General features: G+C 40.1%; 1 protein-coding gene across 2 annotated transcripts in view; it reads right to left on the bottom strand.

Annotated features, from left to right (window-relative positions):
* Positions 1 to 19,645, bottom strand: part of KIF26B (kinesin family member 26B) — a 612,624-nt gene that overhangs the window by 33,632 nt on the left and 559,347 nt on the right. For both annotated transcript variants that reach the window (XM_003767766.4, XM_031966991.1), the window contains 2 exons: positions 6,571 to 6,733; positions 1,609 to 5,038 (listed from right to left, as the gene is read on the bottom strand). In XM_003767766.4, coding sequence (XP_003767814.2) covers positions 1,609 to 5,038; positions 6,571 to 6,733 — 3,593 coding nt within the window. The remainder of the gene's footprint in view (positions 1 to 1,608; positions 5,039 to 6,570; positions 6,734 to 19,645) is intronic.

The raw sequence follows: 19,645 nt of genomic DNA, 5'->3' as shown, positions 1-19,645 counted from the left end.
CTGAGTAATGGCTAAATAAATTATAATACAGGAATGGAATGTACCAGAAAACACTGACTATTAAGAACACAGAAGCATAATTAAGATATATGAAGTGAAATAAACAGAATGAAGAAAACAATATGGACAATTGCTATAAGAATGTAAATGGAAAGAACACCATCAAAGAACTCTGAATGCAATGTACTTAAACAACTTTAGTTTAAGCTTAGAACAAGAGCCTTCATATCATAATAAGCCCTAAATAGATACAAAACCTATATGTATGTAAAAGTCTTGTCACAAACAAATTGGAAGAGCAGGGAAGGAGGTACCTTTTCCAAATATGGGCAGAGGAAGAGTTCTTGACTGAACAAGGGCCAGAAAACATCACAGGAGATAAAATGAAGACTTTTGATTACATAAAATTGAAAACATTTTGCACAAACAAGATCAATGCAGTTAGTTAGAATTAGGAGGGCAATAGTTAGCTTAAATTTTTTTTTGCAGTAAAATTTTTTTTTGTAAAGATCATCAGATTTCAATCTGATTTGAATGTTAAAACAAAAAAAAAAAAAAAAAAAAAAAACCAAGAACCATTCAGGGGAAGAATATGAACAGGCAGTTCTCAGGGAAAGAAATCCAGGATGTCCAATGGCCATAGGAAATGCTCTATTTGAAATTGCATATGTGAATGTATATTGAATCACTTGCCAACTGGGGAAGTGGCTGGGAAAAAGAGAGGGAAAAAATTAGAACACAGGGTTTTGGAAGAGTGAATGTCTAAAATTATCCATGTATATATTTTGAAAATAAAAAGCTTTAATTAAAAAAAAATAAAGGAAATGCTCTATTCTACAAGAAAATGCAAATAAAAACAATTCTGGGATTCTACCTCATAGCCATTAGATGTATAAAGATGACAAAAATGGGAAATGATAATTTATGGATCGCCTGTGGGAAGTCAGATACACTATTACATTGTTGGTGGAGTTGCAGTCTGCTTTGAATCTAAACTCCCAAAATCACTACAAGATATATACTTTTAGCCTAGTAATATTAAGTACTGGGCACATATTTCAAAAAGATCAAAGACAGATGCAAAGGAGTTTTCTGCATAGAAATATTCAGAACAGAATTCTTGTTTGTGACAAAGAATTGGAACTTAGGGGAGCAGATATTAATTGGAGAATGGCTAAACTAGGATATATGAATGTAATTTCTGCATATGTATCTCCTAGTTTCAACTCCATAGAGCAAGATGCCCCTCCCAAGAGGCATTCATCACTTCTAATCGCATCACCATACTGACAGCTCAAACTGAGACCCCCCCCTCGCCACAATCTTCTTTCCTTTCTGATTGAAAAGCTGCTTGACTGATTTTTTTTTCCTTTTCCTGTTTAGAAATTCTTTAAAAGGAAATAAAGATCACACACACACAAAAAGCTGGCCATAAAAATGACCAGAAAAAAAAAATTCTGTTTCTTTTAGCTAAACATTTTTTCTCTAGAGATTTTCTACCCAGAAGCCCACAGATCACCAACCTTGGCCATGGGGCAGCCCAGAGGGCGGGGTTAGGGGTGGGGCACAAGCATCCCCCAGTCCTTATGCACAAAGCTTCCTGCCTACCTGAATTGGAGCGTTTCTTTGGAGTTTTGAGACTTCGGCACCTTCCACTGACTGAGCCGCTGTTCTCACTCATGGAGTCTTGCGCGGACGACGCGCTGCCTGTGGCCTCGCTGTCCCGCATCATGCTCTCGTAGCCGCTGCTGCCCCCGCTGTGGTAGAACAGGGCCGTTTTCCCCATGGCCGGAGGGAGCTCCCCACTCAGCACGCTGCTGTTGTCACTGCCATGACCACTGCTGCACCGATGGGGCTTGCGGGGAGGGGTGATTTTGCTGTACGGCGAGGGCAGCATGTGAACGGCCGGTTTCTCCTCTCCCGAAAGGCCACCCCGTTCCTCCGCCTCGGGGCTCCCACGCAGCTGCAGACCTCGGGTGCCCGTGTTCCCCTGAAGCAGTTCGGAGATGCGGCCATTGACTGCACGAAGCGGGAGTTTGGAAGTGAGTCCCGACCCCCGGCTCCGGCTGAGGGACTGGGTGGACCAAGACATGTGCTTTCCACTGGGGGGGAGGCTGGAACTCTGCCCGACTGACTGTGGCAGAGACTTGGTGGAGAAGCTGAGCGTTTTGGTGGTGGAGGTGGAGAGGCTCCGAGCTTTGGGGCTGGCCAGGAGGAGCTTGCTAACAGCTGAGATCTTCGACTGGCCAGCCTTGGGCGAGGCCCCGGCAGACTGTGAGTTACAAGAATTGGTAGGAGAGGACATGGCTGAACGATTGAGGGTCCTCCCGGTCCTTGGCATGGTGCTATCCTTGCCAGAGTGCATCCTGGAACTTACGGAGGACAGGCTCTCGGCCCTCTCCAGGGACAGGCATTCGTAGTGACTTACTGTGGCCCTACCGAGAGAGTTGGTCCTACTGGTGAGCTGCTCAAGCTTGGCGCTGAATAACTTGCTGCTGCTGGTATCTTTCGTCTTGCTGCCGGGCTCATCTGGGAAGGCCGGAAGAAAAGGAGCTGGCTGATTTAAGGGGCTGCTAGTGCTGCTAGTGGGGGCACTATGCTGGGGGCTAGCGCGATTCTTCTGGTCCAGGCTTGACTTTCGAATGGGAGGGAGAGGGGGTGTCCCTTTGGGCCGAGCCAGAACGCAGTGCTTGGGAGAAGCCATCCTCCTCTCCAGGGTGGTCTTGGAAGACTGAGATCCGGAAAGTGAGCAGATACCATTGCTCTCGGCAGCGCAGTGGTAGAAGACATTGTCCAGGTCCTCTAGTCGGCTACCTTTCTGAAAGGCTCTCGGGAGACTGCTGGCCTTCAGGCTCTTGTTGGCATGCACCGGGACTTGGCTGGCCAAACTGGACAGGGTCATCTCACAGCCATCCACAATCCTCTTGAAATTGTCAGACACCGGGGAGTTAGACGTCTCTCCACCGCTGCTGCTGCTGCTGAATCTGTCTACGGAGCTGGGCTTCTTGCCTGGTTCTTGTTCGTGTCTAGAATCGGGCTTTGTGGACCCCATCTCAGTTTCATAACTAGTTGTGTTACTGGGGTAACTATTCTCTTTTTTCACTTCTTCTTCCCTTTTAAGCCAAGGATCCTCAAATTTGATCTCTTTCTTTGTGTTGGCTTCTTTGCTCTCCTGAGACTGGGCTGCTTTGGAAGGTGAGTTGACTGTGGTTATGGCCTCGTCTGTCTCTTGGATGTTAAGGGGACTCACGGAGATACAGGGATAAACAGTAATATTGGTCTTCATGGGTATGTAGCCTTCACAGCCACCTAAGTTCGCTGCATTGGAAATTGTCACCATGGCTTTGCCAAGAGCTGATATTTTACAGCCTTTGATAGGAGACCCCTTGTTGAAAGCTTCTTCTCCCATTTCAGATAGGATGAGCAAATTTTCTGGGCCTGCCTTGGACTTATCTCCACACATCATTCTATTGTTCTGGATCGTGTTTGCAAAGTCGGGGAGTGGAGGGTCTGCCAGCGCTTCCCCATGCCCGTAGCATGTCTGGGCTATGAAGCTATGGCATGACTGCTCACCATCACTCCCTGTGCTCATCTCACTCAGCCAAGAGCTGATGGAGGACCGTCTGCTTCCTGCATCCCGGACCTTCTCATCCAGGTTTAACTTGGGGAGGGGCAAGAACTGGGTGATGCTGACTTCTGAGACTGGAGCTGTGTTAGAGTAACACTCTAGGTCTTCGCTGATGCTGCTGATGATACTGACTGGACGGGAGCCCGAAGCCAAGGCTTGCACAGAACAATCACTGTTGAAGCTGATGATGCTGGTAGGACGCCCGTTTTCAAGTACCCCACTGATGGTCAGTTCCTCTACCAAAGTGAACACCAGCTCATCCTCACCATTCAACTCCAGAGGTTGCTGGACAGTGACCATGGTTGTGCTCAGAACTCCTTTCTTTGACCCTGGAGAAGTAGCTGATTGCTCTTCATCAATGATGGTTTCTGAAAATCCCCCACTCCCAGAGGAGACAGATTTCTTCAGGACCTGAGGGCTCATTCCTACTGGAGGTGTTCGAATCTCAGGCTGCAGTAAGGATTCACTAGACACCATCCCAGAGTCTTTGGACAAGGATGGCAGTGGTGGTGGTGGAGCTGGAGAAGGGAGCACCCCTTTCTGGGTGTAGACTTTGCACCTCTGAGAAGGTGAATTTGGTGGCTTGTATTCAGAAGTCTTGGAAAGGCTGGCGATGCCGAGGCGGGGGGAACCCATTGGCCGTGGTTTACCCTCCACAAAGCCACAGGAGTTGAGGCTTTCACGGCTGCTCTGAAGGCTGGGGCTGTGGGAAAGCTGGGAAGAGGTGGTCTGGCTACTGGAGCTGCCAGGGATGCTTCTGGGTGAGGAAGGTGTGGGAGTGTGGGTGAAGGCTCCAGAAGGGACCGGGGAGTGATTCCTCAGCAGGTTGGCGGCACCAGAACTCTCCTGCCCTTCCTTATCCAACAGCTGATCATCAGAACCATTCTCTTCCTTATCAGACTCTGAGAGCTGGCTCAGCTCAGCCACTTGGCTGGATAGGGTGAGGCATTTGTTCATCTGGTCAGTCCCAAACTGGATGGGCAACTCCTCAAAAGGAAACTTGTTGGTCTCCTCGCTGCCATCTATGCAATCCAACCTCTCTTGGAGCTCTGCAAAGGTGTTGCACTTGAGGCAGTCCCTCTCTGACTTGCTGGAGGCACTATCCCCACCATCCTCCAGTCTGCTGTTGTTCTTGGTCTTCTGCAGGGCAGGGACTATAGGGACGAAGTCTGGGGGTCCCTCATTGTCAGTGAGCTCCTTATCCGAGAGGGCTGTGCCGTTGGGACCCACATAGATTACAGTGTCACAGGACTGCTCACTGCTAGAGGAGTAATCTGGGTCACTGGACAAGTGAAGGATGGGGAAATCGGGGTCAACAGCCGTGCGAGGATGGAAGGGTCTCAACTGGGTCGGTCGACGCATTCTCCCTTCTTCACAAGAGCTTTCCCCGCCAGAGGAGCTTGAGGTGTACTAAGAAGGAGAAAAAAGTGAGTTAGCATGGAAGGGCTATCAAGAGAGCCTTTTAGTCAATTGTAGTAGACATGGGGGTAATCCTGAAGCCTCCCAAACAGACTAAGGAAGTCAGTGACTTCCAATAAAGGCCCTATACAATCAGGGCAAAAGGTGATAGGAAACTACACATATAAAAACTTTAGGGTGGCTATCTTGGGGATCTGGAAATGTGATAACATTTAGCTGGTAAGGAAGCTATTTTTTCAAAAAATTTGAATCAGTTGCTATTCTGCAATTTATAGTCAGAGACTAGAATCACCTATAGTTATAGGTGAAGTGACTTGTCCAGGGTTACACAATTGGTATGTGCCTTAAGAACATGAACCCAGACTTATGAGAATATACTTTAAGTCTCTGGGAGGGCGAACTTGGTGACTTGTGCTCAGAAGTCTTTGTCAGAGTGGTAATGCCAAAGTGACATTACCCAGATGGCACAATGTCTCACAAAAGACCTGACTCTAACACTGAGAATGACTTAACTGCCTTTACTATGTCATTACATCTGGACTTAGAGACAATTCAACCCAACACTTCCATTTTAAAGAGGAGGAAATTGGGATCCCGAGAAATTAAGACATATCTAAAGTTACACGGGTAGAAAGTAGCAGGGTCAGGATTTGAACTCAGATCTTGTGAAAACAAGGCAGTTAGATGACATAGTGGGTAGAGGACTAGTTTTAGAATCAGGAACATTTAACTTCATGAATTCAAATCCAGCCTCAGACACTTACTAGCTGTGTGATTCTGGGAAAATCATTTAATTCTGTTTGCCTCAGTTTTCTCACCTGTAAAATGAACTAGAGAAGGAAATAGCAAAACCACTCCAGTATCTCTGTCAAGAAAATGCTAACTGGGGTCAGGAAGAGTCAGACTTGACTGAAAAACAACTTAACAACAACACAAATTGTGACTCCAAGTTTAGCACACATTCCACTTGCCAGCTCAGGCTCCATGGTTTTGGGGGACTTTCATCACTACATCAGAGGCCATCAGAGTTCATTTTTGAAAACCTATCATGGTGAAGATACTGCCCAGGGGCACAGAAGGGAATTGGGATGACACAAGACTCATTCTCTTCTGAATCAATAAGTTAAAAGATCTCTTAGAACTACACTGCCAAGATCACTGGATGGCAAGAGAAAAACTCATACATGTCTTTTCCATTCACCAAAGTCTATATTCAATATCAAGTAAGAACCAAGTGTAAAATGTTTTCAATGGATGCAAAAGGGAGAAAATGCCCACAAATAACATTGTGCTTAATGCTCCAGCCCTGTGGCAGAGGGAATAAAATCTCCTCCCATATCATCAAGAAGCTCTTCCTTCCTTCTTAACGTTAATCCTAAATCCTTCATTGGCAGCCATAGATAATGGATCCCTCATTATCACTCAGGGATTATGAATATTGACATTGCCCCCCCCCCACTTTTCCTTAGGCATCTGTGGCAGGGTTCTGGAGGACCCATCCCCTTCCTCTTACATCCCCGTACCTTAGTTTTCTTTTTCTTCATCCGCAGGACTCTGGATGCAATCTGGATGGTAGATAGGGTTTCCGCGTAGTTCCCAGCGGCTGCTGAGATGTGAGCGATCATGGTGGTGCGGCAGTTCATGTTCCCTAGGGACTCTCGCAGCAACATAGTGAGCTTGCTGTCTCTGCAAAATAAAATGAATTAAGGCTGCATTAGTGGGTCATACTTCACTCTGACTGTCATTGGGGGACCTGAGGGGGTCCTTTGGTTCGAGTCTCTGTGTGGCTTTTTTTTTTTCATTTCCTTTTTAATGGCATACTCATTAGTATCATTCTCTAGATCGGAACAATTTGGTGTTGGCAGCTGAGCCATAGTGGGCTATGACCTTGTACTCCAAACCCAACATGTCTGTGCATTTGTACATGTCATGTTTCATTCCCAGAATGTACTTCCTTGGTGTAATAGAAAGAAAACTCACAACCTTCCTCCTCCTCGATTAATGAATTAATGACAGCATCATCATGGCTCTGAAGGGTAAATATAGTACTTATAAGGGCCTCTCAGAGACACTCATTACCTGTGGGACCTTGGGAAATCCACTTAATCTCTCCAGGGCTGAGATTCCTCAGTTGTAAAATGAAAGGGTTGGATTCAGTGATATCCAGAGGCCTTCCAAGCTCTCAATTTACAATCCCTGGTCTACAGTGGTTCAGGAATATTAAATAAAAGTGCCTGTTGTTCTTCAGTCATTCAGTTGTATCAAGTCTTCATGACTCCATGAACTATATAACATGCCAGGCCCTTGTAGACTCCACTAAGTCTATAAAAGGTTGTGCTTGTTGCTTTCATGACACTATTCGTCTCATCTTCTGCCAGCATCTTTTCCTTTTGCCTTTAATCTTTCCCAAAATCTGGGTCTTTTCCAATTATTTCTGTCTTTTCAATATGTGGCCAAAATATTTAAGCTTTAGCCTCAGTACCTGACCTTCCGATGAGCAGTCTGAAAAAAATGCCTAGACTAAACTAGTAATACATGGTCTTTTGACTTGAAGCTTAGTATACTTTAAGCAAAATCTATGAAATTTATTTTTCTTATAGGTAAAGCTTTAACATTGATCTTCTCTTACTTTAATGCATTTCAGAGTATAATGTCTCTGAAGGGCAGGCTGTCATCTGAGCTGTGCTTTTACTTCCATTGGATTAGATGGTTCTCTTTTTAACTTTCAATAAATCATACCATCCTGTGTACTGGCTAATATAGGTGGTGAGTAATTTCTACTCCTGCTTAATTCTTACAGGCATTACAGAAAAGCTGTGGAGATCCATTTGGACAAATGGGGACTCCTTTAATCAATGGTTTAAGAGAACTAGTTAAAGCTTAAATCCTTCAGAATTATTAAGATCTGCAGTTTATGGTAATCTCAGTCATGGCTACCAAGTAATGTTGTCCAGAAGTATCAAATGAGAGGCCTGCCATGGCTCCCAAGTGCAGCTTGGACCAGATTAAAGCTTAATTGGGATAGTTACCAAGATAAATAAAAATATAATAAACCACATATAATGTTATACTTTAAAACTAGCACTATGTAGCCTTCAGGGATCCTTATGGATGGAATAGAGCCCCCATTTTTATTTTGAGTTTTACACCATGGTGTAAAATGTAGAATGTCGGATTTAAACTCGGAAATCCCTAAATTCAAATCCTTCCTCAGACACTTTAATTAGCTTTTGGACAAATTGTACCTCTTTCAGGGTCAGTTTTCTCAAATAATGTATGTAAAGTCCTTTGTAATTTTAAAGAGTTTATTATTATGAACATCTCTAGATATGGCTGGACAGTCTAATAAACCAGCAGATCGTAGATGAAGAGTAGATCTAGAAGATAGGGGAAAACATTTTCCCTCAAGACATATTCCAGGGCTCTAGAAAGGAAAGATTATCATAAGCAGAAGAATAGCAGTTTTCCTTTTTATAGAGAATAATTAAGATGTTAGCTGAGAGAACACAAGGAACCAGAACATTAAAACTAAGTCCCATGTAAAGTGTGACTTTCACCAAGGTAGAGGTGTCAATAATGGTAATTTTGTTGTTCAGTCATATCCAACTCTTCAGGCCCCATTTGGGGGTTGTCTTGATATAAATACCAGAGTAGTTTGCTATTTCTTTCTCTAACTCATTTATAGATGAGGAAACTAAGGCACACAGGGTTAGTGATTTGTCCAGGGTCACGCAGCTAATAAGTGTCTGAGGCCCAATTTGAACTCAGGTATTCATGGCTCCAGACCCAGCCCTTTATCCATCGTGCAGTCTAACTGCTGCAGAGATAGAAGTAGAAGTGGTCAAAGGAGTTAGTGGAGATTGAAAATGTTTAATACCCCTCTGCAGAGTATTCTCTTCCCACTGCCAATGGTAACTGCCTGACCACTACTATTAAAAAGAATAAATAAAGTGCAGATTTTTTGGCAGATGCCTTAAGTGATACTAAAGAAAATGGATTATTTCTGAATAGATTTTTCTTTTTTGCTAATTGGAAAATGAGAATGAATTTTATTAGGGCAAGTCCAGAATGACAGGCTGCACCATGCTATTATGCACGGTTTCTAATACTGGATAAATTTTACCTCCATTAGGATTTGCTTCGTTTACATCTCCACGTAGCCCTGTTCAGGGCCCTTCTCAAGATTACAGGATTACAAGGCTCAAGATTGAGCTTTGCCAGATCAAACTGCTTGTTCTGTATATGATTTCTTCATTTATGATTCAGTCATCAAGGCATGGTGACATGCAAGAATATGGCTTTTTATGTCATTATGGGGAGCATACAATAGCATATATGTTGCTTAGTAACAGGCACTTGCACTTTGCCTTATCTGAGATGGTAAAATTGTTAGCAGCGCCCCTTTTCACATGGACTTTACTAGGTTCTAAAAGACATCCATATAAGAATACAAAAAGACTGAGATAATGCTCTGTCCCCATTCAATCCCTCCATGATCCTTTACTTAGAGTAAGCAAACAGGGGAAGACACAACTCAGTAAAAGTCAGAATTGCAGACTTTTTTACTCATGGTATATTTGGCAAAGGAATGCTGTTAAATGGTGGCACATCTGATTTTGGCTCTAACACTAAATATCTTTGTGATACTGAGTTTTCCTGTCATTCAATTTCATTATGTGTAAAATAGAAATAAAATACTTGAACCATCCACCTCCAACGAAGAACTAACAAAGTCTCATTATACTGTGAAGGCAACCTAGGTTTATTCCAAGGCCATGGCCAGTAGAGTTTATGTTCTAGAAAACACTATCTAGTAACAGTAACAGTTACAGACATTATGTTTTTTATTGCAGGTAGAGCCTAGCTGAATTCAGAGAGGTCATCATTAGTTTGGCCAGGGGCTAATCAAATATTTCGTCATAATGACTCATGAATACTACAGGGAAAGCACCCATACAAATAAAATCATGGCTTTTTGAATGACCAAAGAAAAATGCCTCTATTTCAATTTTGAAACCTCAAAGTACTATATCATTGTTAAATATTTAATGATTAGCATTCATGTGGGCAGCTAGGTGGTTCAGTGAGTAAAATTCCTGACCTGGAGTCAGGAAGTTGTTGTGGAGTTGTTTTAGTCCCATCTGACTCTTTGAAAGTCCATTTGGGATTTTCTTGGTGAAAGACACTGGAATGGTTTGCCATTTCCTTCTCCAACTCATTTTACAGATGAGAAGATTGACATTTGCCCAGAATGACACAGCTAGTAAGTGTCTGAGCCTGTTTTTGAACTCAAGAAGAGTTCATCCTGATTCTAAGCCCAGTGCTCTATCCACTGTGCCACCTAGTTGTTTAGGAATACTTAGGTTCAAAATCACCAATGACAGAGAGATATAAATTCAGCAGTGGCTGAGATGAGGATCCTACCGTGATACTAGAGGAGGAGAGCAGTGAACAAAGAAGAGGTGCTATCATGAGGTCATGAAGGGACAGGGAAGAGGCTGGTACTGGAAGGTAGTTTATGAGGTAGGGGAAGAGTTATATAACTACCTCAAAAAATTGTGTTTACCCAATAATATTTTTCCCAAACATCACATAATTTTATCTTTGCCTTTGCTTACAGGAGGCTAGAAAGAGAACATTAAAAGAACAGAAATATTTAATAGGCTTTAATTAATCAGAGACTTGAAAGAACTTAATAATACTTTGTAATAATGTGATGTATTCCTAGGCACAATGCCAGTGGATTATCCATGTGAGAAGTAGGTGTGTCAATTTGTTACCTAGCCATATCCTTTTCAGTTTGTTATTCTCTGCCTTGATTGTCCATTCTGTGTGTAAAGTTCACAGAAGGAGCATGGAATCTCCAGCAAAAAAGGACAAATAATGAATTCTCTTAAGAAAATCCAGAATAGCCTCAAGCTCAAGACAGAACCTCAGTTACAGAAAGGATTGGGCAATAACAATTTCAAGGCAGGAATAAAGCCTGAGGTTTTGGCGGTTAGAATCAATAGTTATTGAGATGGCTATCAACGTTAGGCTAGGAAAGAATTCTAAAGTGGGAAGGGATTTTACCTCTTCTATCTAACTTATTGCCTCTGGAAGGAGAATGTCTAACTCTCGAATCTATACAGTTGTAGCCTAAGTCTTTCCCTTTATGGAATAGTTCTTTACTATGCAAAAGGATCCATGAGATAATGAAAAAAGAATTGTAGTTCCTCTATTTAAGGAAAAAAACCACATATCTCTAGGCAGCTTAATTGTTCTCTATAAGAATAAAGATTTGGAATCTTTGACACATTTCAAAAATTTCTCCAAAGAAGAAAACCTCAGTTTCCCTAATGGCAGAGACCATGGGCTAGTGCTATCACATGTGGCCTAAATCTATTCAGTTCTGATTCTGAAATTCTAAATTTAACACCGATTAACATGAAGGGAAACATGCCATTAATCTTCAAAGTATTCTCACTTCTTATCCCAAATCTCAATACTTGGGATAAAATGGCATCCAAGTTCACTTAAACCATATGTATAAGGGTAGGGATGCAGAATATATTATAGACAGTCCATCCTTTTAAGATAAACTCAAAAAGCAAGAGAATACAATAAAAAGGTTGCACTTCTGCAAATGGAAAGTTTTCATTAAAATACTGATGGAATAGGAATTCTAGTAACTCAGAGGGCTCATTAGACCAAAGAATAATAGGTTAGAAAAAAAATCTTCTGGCAGCATAAGCTGAAGATGGCAGCTGAAGATTACACCCACACAGTTTCTCCCTTAGAAAAAAAATTGAAGGGAATGAAGTTTGTTTTATGTGTTATAACCTCACCCCATCACATTCTAGGGTAAAATTCCAATATAGATTTTTCCACATGAATTCAATTCCAAGTTAATCAGATAAATGATCAACAAACATTTATTAAGTCTGTACTATGTGCCAGCCACTGAGCATTAAGGATCCTAGAAATGATGAGAGAGGGAAAAGAATCCTTCAGAAGGTGAAATTTAAACTCAATTTTAAAGGAAACCACAAAAACTTAGAGATGTGGACAAGTTGGGGAAGGAAGAGTTTGGAGATAGAGAATGAATTCCATTTTGAACATGTTGAGAATGAAATGACTACAAGATAATCCATTTCAAGAAGTCCAAAGTCAGTAACTAGTCAGTAAACCATTCTCCTCTACAGTATGAAGAATTACAATTCACATATGCCTTAAGTGGAACATCAGAGTTATTTTTCCTTGAGTGAAATTAACATCAAATGTTCATGATTGTTTCATGAATATTCATGAACTTTTCTTGAGAATCTCATAATTACTTCATTCGGGTTAGGTTCATTTGGTCTGTGGTAGCAAGCCCTTCTCGTTTACATTCTCCTATCAAGATGCCAATAATATTACGGCATGACCTTCCCAATTTCCGGCACTGGAGAACAGTCCTAGTTATCCTAATTGCAATTCCAAATGGAGTGATACCTGAAATTAAATTGACTGCTGTTCAGTTCTAGATATTAGCCCATTTGGAATTGCAAATGACATAAGCAGATCTTCTCAGCAGGAGATTGGGAAGGTCACTGCTGCTCTATATTGGTAGCTCTGATGGGGAATTCTTGGCATTCAGGACCCCCCAGTGAGGGCGACCTACTGTTGTATAATGAAGTATTAGAAGAAACAAGAGTTACTTGTGTTCAGTTTGCATGTCAGAGTCTCCCCTGTTCACAATGAGTGACTGCAAACAGTGTGATTCATTGCCCTGTGGTCTTCATGGAACCTTGGCCAAACAGAAGCAACTTGAGTTTAGAAGCATCCCTCCAGCTGCATAACTGCTCAGCCTCCTGCATAGCAGAACTCCAGAAAGCCCCACAAACCTTTTCTTCAACAGCATGCCCCACGACATTGAAATGTTTTCTTGAAGATGAAGCCTCCTGTCACCTATAAATCATCAACCCTTTTTTGATCAGAAGCATGAGCAAAGACATGGTTGGTATGTTCATCAAATATGTGGAGGGTAAGCTAGATCAATTCTAACAAAGTAAAATATAAGGACAAATAAAAATGCCTGTACTTAGATAAAAAATCAATTGTCCAAGTGTAGGTTGGGTTACTAGTAGTTCATGAATTCTGTTTGGCATTCAAAGCTCTTCCTACCTAGCCTCCTTTCCAGTTTTCTTACACTTGACTCCTTAATACATACTCTTCCATGAGTGACACTGGTCCCCAGGCTGTTCCAAGAACCCTGTCCTTTATCTCTGGCATTTTCTCTGTCTGTCCCCCATTCCCTGACATGCTCTCCCTCCTCTGCTCTGACTACTGATGTCTCTGGCTTCCTTTAAATCTTAAATAAAATCTCATCTTTTACTGAAAGGCTTTCCCAACCCCTTTTAATTCTAATGCTTTCCTTTTATTAATAGTTTATTTATTCTATGTACAGCTTGCTTTGTTTGCATCTGTTTTCCTCATTAGATTTTAAGTAGTTTGAGGGCAGATAATGTTTTTGCCTCTTTTTGTATCCCCTGCACTTAGCACGGTGCTTGGCACACAGTAGGCACTTAAGACATGTGTTGATTGACATAGATAGAGAGGTATCCAGCTATATAATGAAAGGGAGAAAAAAGCAAATATCTGTAGATATTATGCTGAAATGAATACCAATGAAATATGTTTTAAAACCATAGGAAAGTCTTACATCTATTAAGCAGAACTTCCATGGAGAATTTAGCATTGACATATGTGTACCTGATTGAACAGGATGAATTCAAATGGCACTATCAGAGAGATTATGTGTTCTCATGGAATCAAGGATCTATCAAAGTACAACTAAAATACTTTATAAGCAGTTTGCTTTACTAGATTAAATATCATATCAATGAGCTAGTACTAGAAGGAATTTCAGCAGGCATCTAGAATGGTATAGTAGCTAGGACACCAGACGTGAACACACTGACTAGCTGAAGTCACAGAAGTATCCAGTGCTAGAGGCTGGATCTAGTTGAAGAAGTCCTCTGCTCAGTTTTCATTCCCCCTTATAATCTTGTTTGTTCCATGAACTTGTTTGCCAAAATCTTCCTTCAAGCAAGTGCAGAAAAACAAAATATAAACAAAAGCAAATTCCTTTGGTTTATTGTAATCTACTTCCATGAGCTCCAAATTCAGAATTGAAGTCTGATTTAATGAGCACACATCTACATGCTCTGTTTGCTTATGTAAAATGAACTCTTTTTTTTAAAAGTAATAATAAAAGGGGGACTCTGAAATGTAAAAAAATGTAAAAGCCTCAATTGGCTATTTCAGAAACATGGAAAAAGTCCCGATCCTTCAGCAAATGCTGTTGGAATTGTCAGGGTCAAAAAGATACTTTCAACTCCCTATAATGTGCCTTGAGCCAGAATTTTAATATGGTATCATTAGAAATATTTTAATTTAGGGAGTACTAGAAGGGATGGTGTATTGTTCTTCTTCCCACCTTCACTTTTCATGAAGATCCAGTTCAAGTCCCACATTTTCCATAAAACCCTCTCCAACCATTCTGGTACACACTGTTTGCTTTCTCTTTATTATCTTTCTTATTATACGATTGAGCAATTGCTATCTTGTGACAGCTAGGCAGTGCAGTGCATATAGCACTTGACTTGGAGTTAGGAGGATCTGAGTTTGGATCCTGCCTAGAACTAAATAACTGTATGATCCTGAGTAGATCATTGAAGCTCAAGTGTCCTCATCTGTAAAATAGTAAATCACATGAGTTAACATGTAAATTTAAACCCTAAAGCAGGATATAAATGCTAGCTATTGCTGTTATTAGCATCTACCTTATAGGGCTGTTATAATGCTCAAATGAGATGAATATGTAAAGTACTTTGCTTTTACTTAAAAGCACCATAGAAACTAGCTTTTATCTATTGCTTGGTGTTATTCTCTATTGCTTTGTGGGAATATCTTATCTCCTCACTTAATCAGCAAGTTCCTTGAGGGCAGAGGCACATCATATCATTTCATATTTCCTTCATATTCCACTTAGCCTTTAACTCTGAGCTCAGTAAATAACAAATGCTCAAACATGTCTATTCAGCTGAAAAATACTTTGGTCTGTAGGTGAATGGATTTTTCAACATCCATTTTTAAGTGGGTTAAAGACACTGAATTTCTCCGTTTATTAGTATGACTTCATCTAGAGCCAAAACTTCATCAGGCTGGTAATAATACCTTAAGTAACTTGGCAGTCAGGTAGAAATTAACAGGTGCTGAGATCTACCCTGAATCAATAGAATCCTAATAATTATCTATGTTAATGAAGTTTAATGATGACATTAGGGGTCCTTTATGGTTCAATTATAAGTCATTCCAAACTTTCTCAGGATAATATCCTATGATAAAATGGGTAACTCTCTCTGTATATACATATGCATTATACACACACACACACACACACACATTACACATCCACATGTGCACCACATACCAGCCATTTAATCCACCAGCAGTAACAGAAAAAGGAGTCATAATTATGTTTATCTACATCTTTATAGCAATTTAGAATACTGATGCTCCTTTATACATTTTTCATGTTATCTGAAATTTCTCTTCCTTCAATATCTATTTGGGCCACTCCATTACTGTTAATTATCTGTATCTTGCAATTAACATTTCTATGGCTCTGTCACTTTTAATAGAATCTTTGTAATGGTTTATGACAGCTTGCCTTGGAAGAAAAGACAGTCTCCTAGTCATCTTCCACCAGGTCTATTATGTATCTTCTGAGTGAAAATATGTTTCCCAGGATTATTTTGGGAGATTTTCTGTCCATACATAATGGCATTTCGATATTATCTTTGAATCAGCTTGAGTTTTGGGACATAAATAATTCCAGTGTTAAAAATCTCTATTGCAAGCCAAAAGGGATACTTAGGGAGAATTTCATGAGGGAAATTCAGGACTGAGGCTGTCATAAAGTCATCCATAGATCCATGCTGTCTTTCTGAATGAAACCTTATAAAAACTGCCCCAAAGAAGGAAGCTTATTGTCAAGTGAGATACCTATCCCAAGCACAATAGTTTTTTAATATCATTAAAGACATAAAGATTTTTATCTTTATTTTTCTTTATTATCTTTATTATATCTTTATTTTATCTTCACTGACCATATGCCAGCATAATTCTTTTTGTTGATACTTGTACAATGTTACAGCTGAAAGGGACCATGGACAATGTGTATACAGTCTTCTTTGATAGATGAGCAAATTAATGACAATCAACTGCTTGTGTTTCCGCAGCAATGCTTTTTCGACCTATGTGAACCTTAAGTAACTTTTCAGACAAATGAGTGTGATAGAGCACTGAGCCCAGGCCTTCTACACAATTCTTCATTGAAGCTCTGAGTGAAAATGTGAAGGATTTGATATTAGAAAGACTATAAATATGATAGTCCATAATAGTCCACATTTCTATGTTGCTTTAAAGTTTGCAGAATACTAGGTGGTGCCATAGAGCACAGAGTCCTGAGCCTGGAGTCAAGTTCTTCATGAGTTCAAATCCATCCTCAGACTCTTACCAGCTGGGTGACTCTGGACAAGTCACTTAACCCTGTTTGCTTCAGTTTCTTCATCTGTAAATTGAACTGGAGAAGGAAATGACAAACCACTCTAGTATCTTTGCCAAGTAAATCCCAAATGGGGTCAGGAGAATCATCTTTGAGACTCTGAATAGCCCCAGACGATGCTGGTGAGTGAATGAATTCAGGGATATTCATTTCCCAGTGCTGAATACTAGTGGGTGCCTCAGATTGCTCAGTCGTAGCTCCTCCAGGAAGGCTGAGAACATGTTAAACAGGATTAGGCAAGGTTCTGTGACTGATGATTCTATTGGATTACAATTATGACTGTTTGCTCTTTCTGGGGTTTCACTTTGCCAACTTGCCAACTCTATAAAATAAAATAAGTGGAAGAAATGCAGATATGGAGCCCACAGTAATTTTTTTTCATTTGCATTCACTTGGCTCTGGTCTGACCTTGTGCATGCAAAAGTCAGGAAGGTCTAATCTTTTTCAGCTCAATCAGTCATGAGTATCAAGGGATACATCTTATGTGGTAGGATAATCTTCCATGTGAGAGAATAAAGGCTTGGCCCATACTAGCTTTATTTTCTACTGGACTCATTTGTTATTGTTCTGTTGTGTCCAACTCTTCCTGATCCCACAGATCAAACTGTTCCATGAGATTTTCTTGTTAATGATACCCACATGGTTTCTAATTTTCTTCTTCAGTGGTTTGAGGCAAACAGAGGCTGGGTTACACAGCTAGTAAGTATCTGAGGTCACATTTGAACTCAGGTCTTCTTGCCTCCAGACACACCAGTGCTCTATTCATTGAGCCATCTACCTGCTAATAATTAATATTAACCTAATACTACAGTATAAATACTACAAAAAATGAATTAATTAAGGTTCACATAGGTAAGGAAAGTAACAGTTGATATTTAGATAATGTAAGGTTTGCAAAGTACTCTCTTGCTCTTTATCTCTCTGTCTCTGTCTCTATAAATATGAATATATATGTGTATCTATCTATATCTTATTTACACATCACAATTCTTGTGCACACACACATATACATATGTATGTATACATAAAACACATGTATATCTTATTTATTCATCACAATTCTTATGCTCTCTTTATCTCCATATATATATATATAGATACATATAGATACATATATGTATATATAATACATATATATTGTATTCATCACAACTCTTGTGCTTTCTTTCTCTCCATATACATATATATATATACACACACACACATATATACATACATATGTATATGTAATAGATATATACATCTATTTATTCTTCACAACTATTCTCGGAGATAGATATTAGAGGTTTTATTATGCCCATTTTATATATGAGAAAAGTAAAACTAAGAGGGGTCAGGTGACTTGACCATGGTCTTACAAGGTCAAAAGTGGAATTTAATCCCAAAAGACTCCTAACTCCATGTCTGGCAATCTTCTACTGTACCACACTGTTTCCTTCTGAATTCTTGGGTTGGCCCATTTGAATGTCCAAATGGATGCTTTGCTTTCTTTCCATTTACAAAAAAAAAATGAGAAAAATTCTAAAATAGGTGAGTGAATAATCCATAAAATTAAAAAAAATTCTCTTATGAAGCAAATAATCCCTCCTAATTTATCTATTTCATAATCCATATACCACTATTATCTTCCTAATAACATTTTTGAAAATTACAAAATGCCACAAGTAGCTTCATTATCTTATTTCCTTCATGACTCAGATGTGTTCTGGTAAAAGCTAAAACCTAATGTTGCACAATAACACCCAAGCTTCTCCATTAATCATAAAGAGAATTTCCTTTTTGCTACTCTGGCTGTACTTGTGTTGACTGGCTCATGATCAAGACCAACTAATAGCAAATAGGAGTATTTTGAATATGAAAGGTCAGGCTGAACTGTGGGGATCTTGTCCTGGTAGGAAGCCTGATGTGAGGAAACTAGTCATTGGCTCATTGACTTTCTGTCTTGACTCTCACTAGGTTGGAATTCACACCACTCACAGAACACCTCCTTTCAAGACAGGAGCTCTTGAACAACTCCTACCTCCTCCTTTTGCGGTCTTGGTATCATCAACTGTAAAATGAGATGGTCAAACTAGATGACCTCTGGCACTTTTAGTTCTCACTCATAGGGATCCTTTGATCTACTTGGAGATGTAACACAAGATCCAAATAAAGATAAAGAAGTAGACTTGATGGTGTCCATTCTAAAAGAACCACCACAAGAATGTGATGCATAATACATTGTGTATTTTTTTTTCCTAAAGCATCAACTCTCCCAGAACTATCTCCTTATCCCCATCAAGATTTATAACAGAATCCAAAAAATGGATTTTTGTTTAGAGTAGACAATAGCTGTTGGAATGATCACAGTGTGATTGACATAGTACATTAATAAATGACAGCAGAAGAACTGAGTTTTCAAACAACATAAACCACTTATATTTCAGGAAAAATGATTGGGGACAGTGCACAGAATTGCAAAGTCCTAAAAGTATATGACCTTGGAAAATCTTCTTCCTTCTTGTGTTTTTGTAGGTAAAATATTTCTGGTCTTAAAACGAGTGCTTTCAACTATTTATGTCTGAAAATCCTTTAGTCTTTGGTCTTTTTTTTTGCTGAGACTGCCAATCAAGCGTGACCAAAGATGACTTGTGCAGACTGATGATGAGGAGGGAGGACACTTATCCAATATGGTCCTTGTTATGTTCAGGCCACTAACCAATCACCATATGGGAAAGCTAAAGTACTATTGTTAAACACATGTGTTATGGGACTGCCCGGGGATAAACTTCTTTTGAAATCATGTATAACTAACTTTAAGGAGGGTGATGAGGGCAACTTTGTCAAAATGCCTTTTGGGTATTGTGCATGGTTTAAAGAAATATGATCCAGCAGGCTTTACAAAATGTACCAACTGGATTGTCTCTTGGCACAAAGGAGAATACTTAGTAATTGGAAAGAATTAAAAAGAAATTAAGTTTAAGAATGGTTTCCATTACTAGTGCAAATCAGGGATTCTGAGAAGA

Source organism: Sarcophilus harrisii, chromosome 4 (genome assembly GCF_902635505.1).
Source record: "Sarcophilus harrisii chromosome 4, mSarHar1.11, whole genome shotgun sequence".
Lineage (NCBI taxonomy): Eukaryota > Metazoa > Chordata > Mammalia > Dasyuromorphia > Dasyuridae > Sarcophilus > Sarcophilus harrisii.
This window is presented reverse-complemented; position numbering and strand designations above follow the sequence as displayed.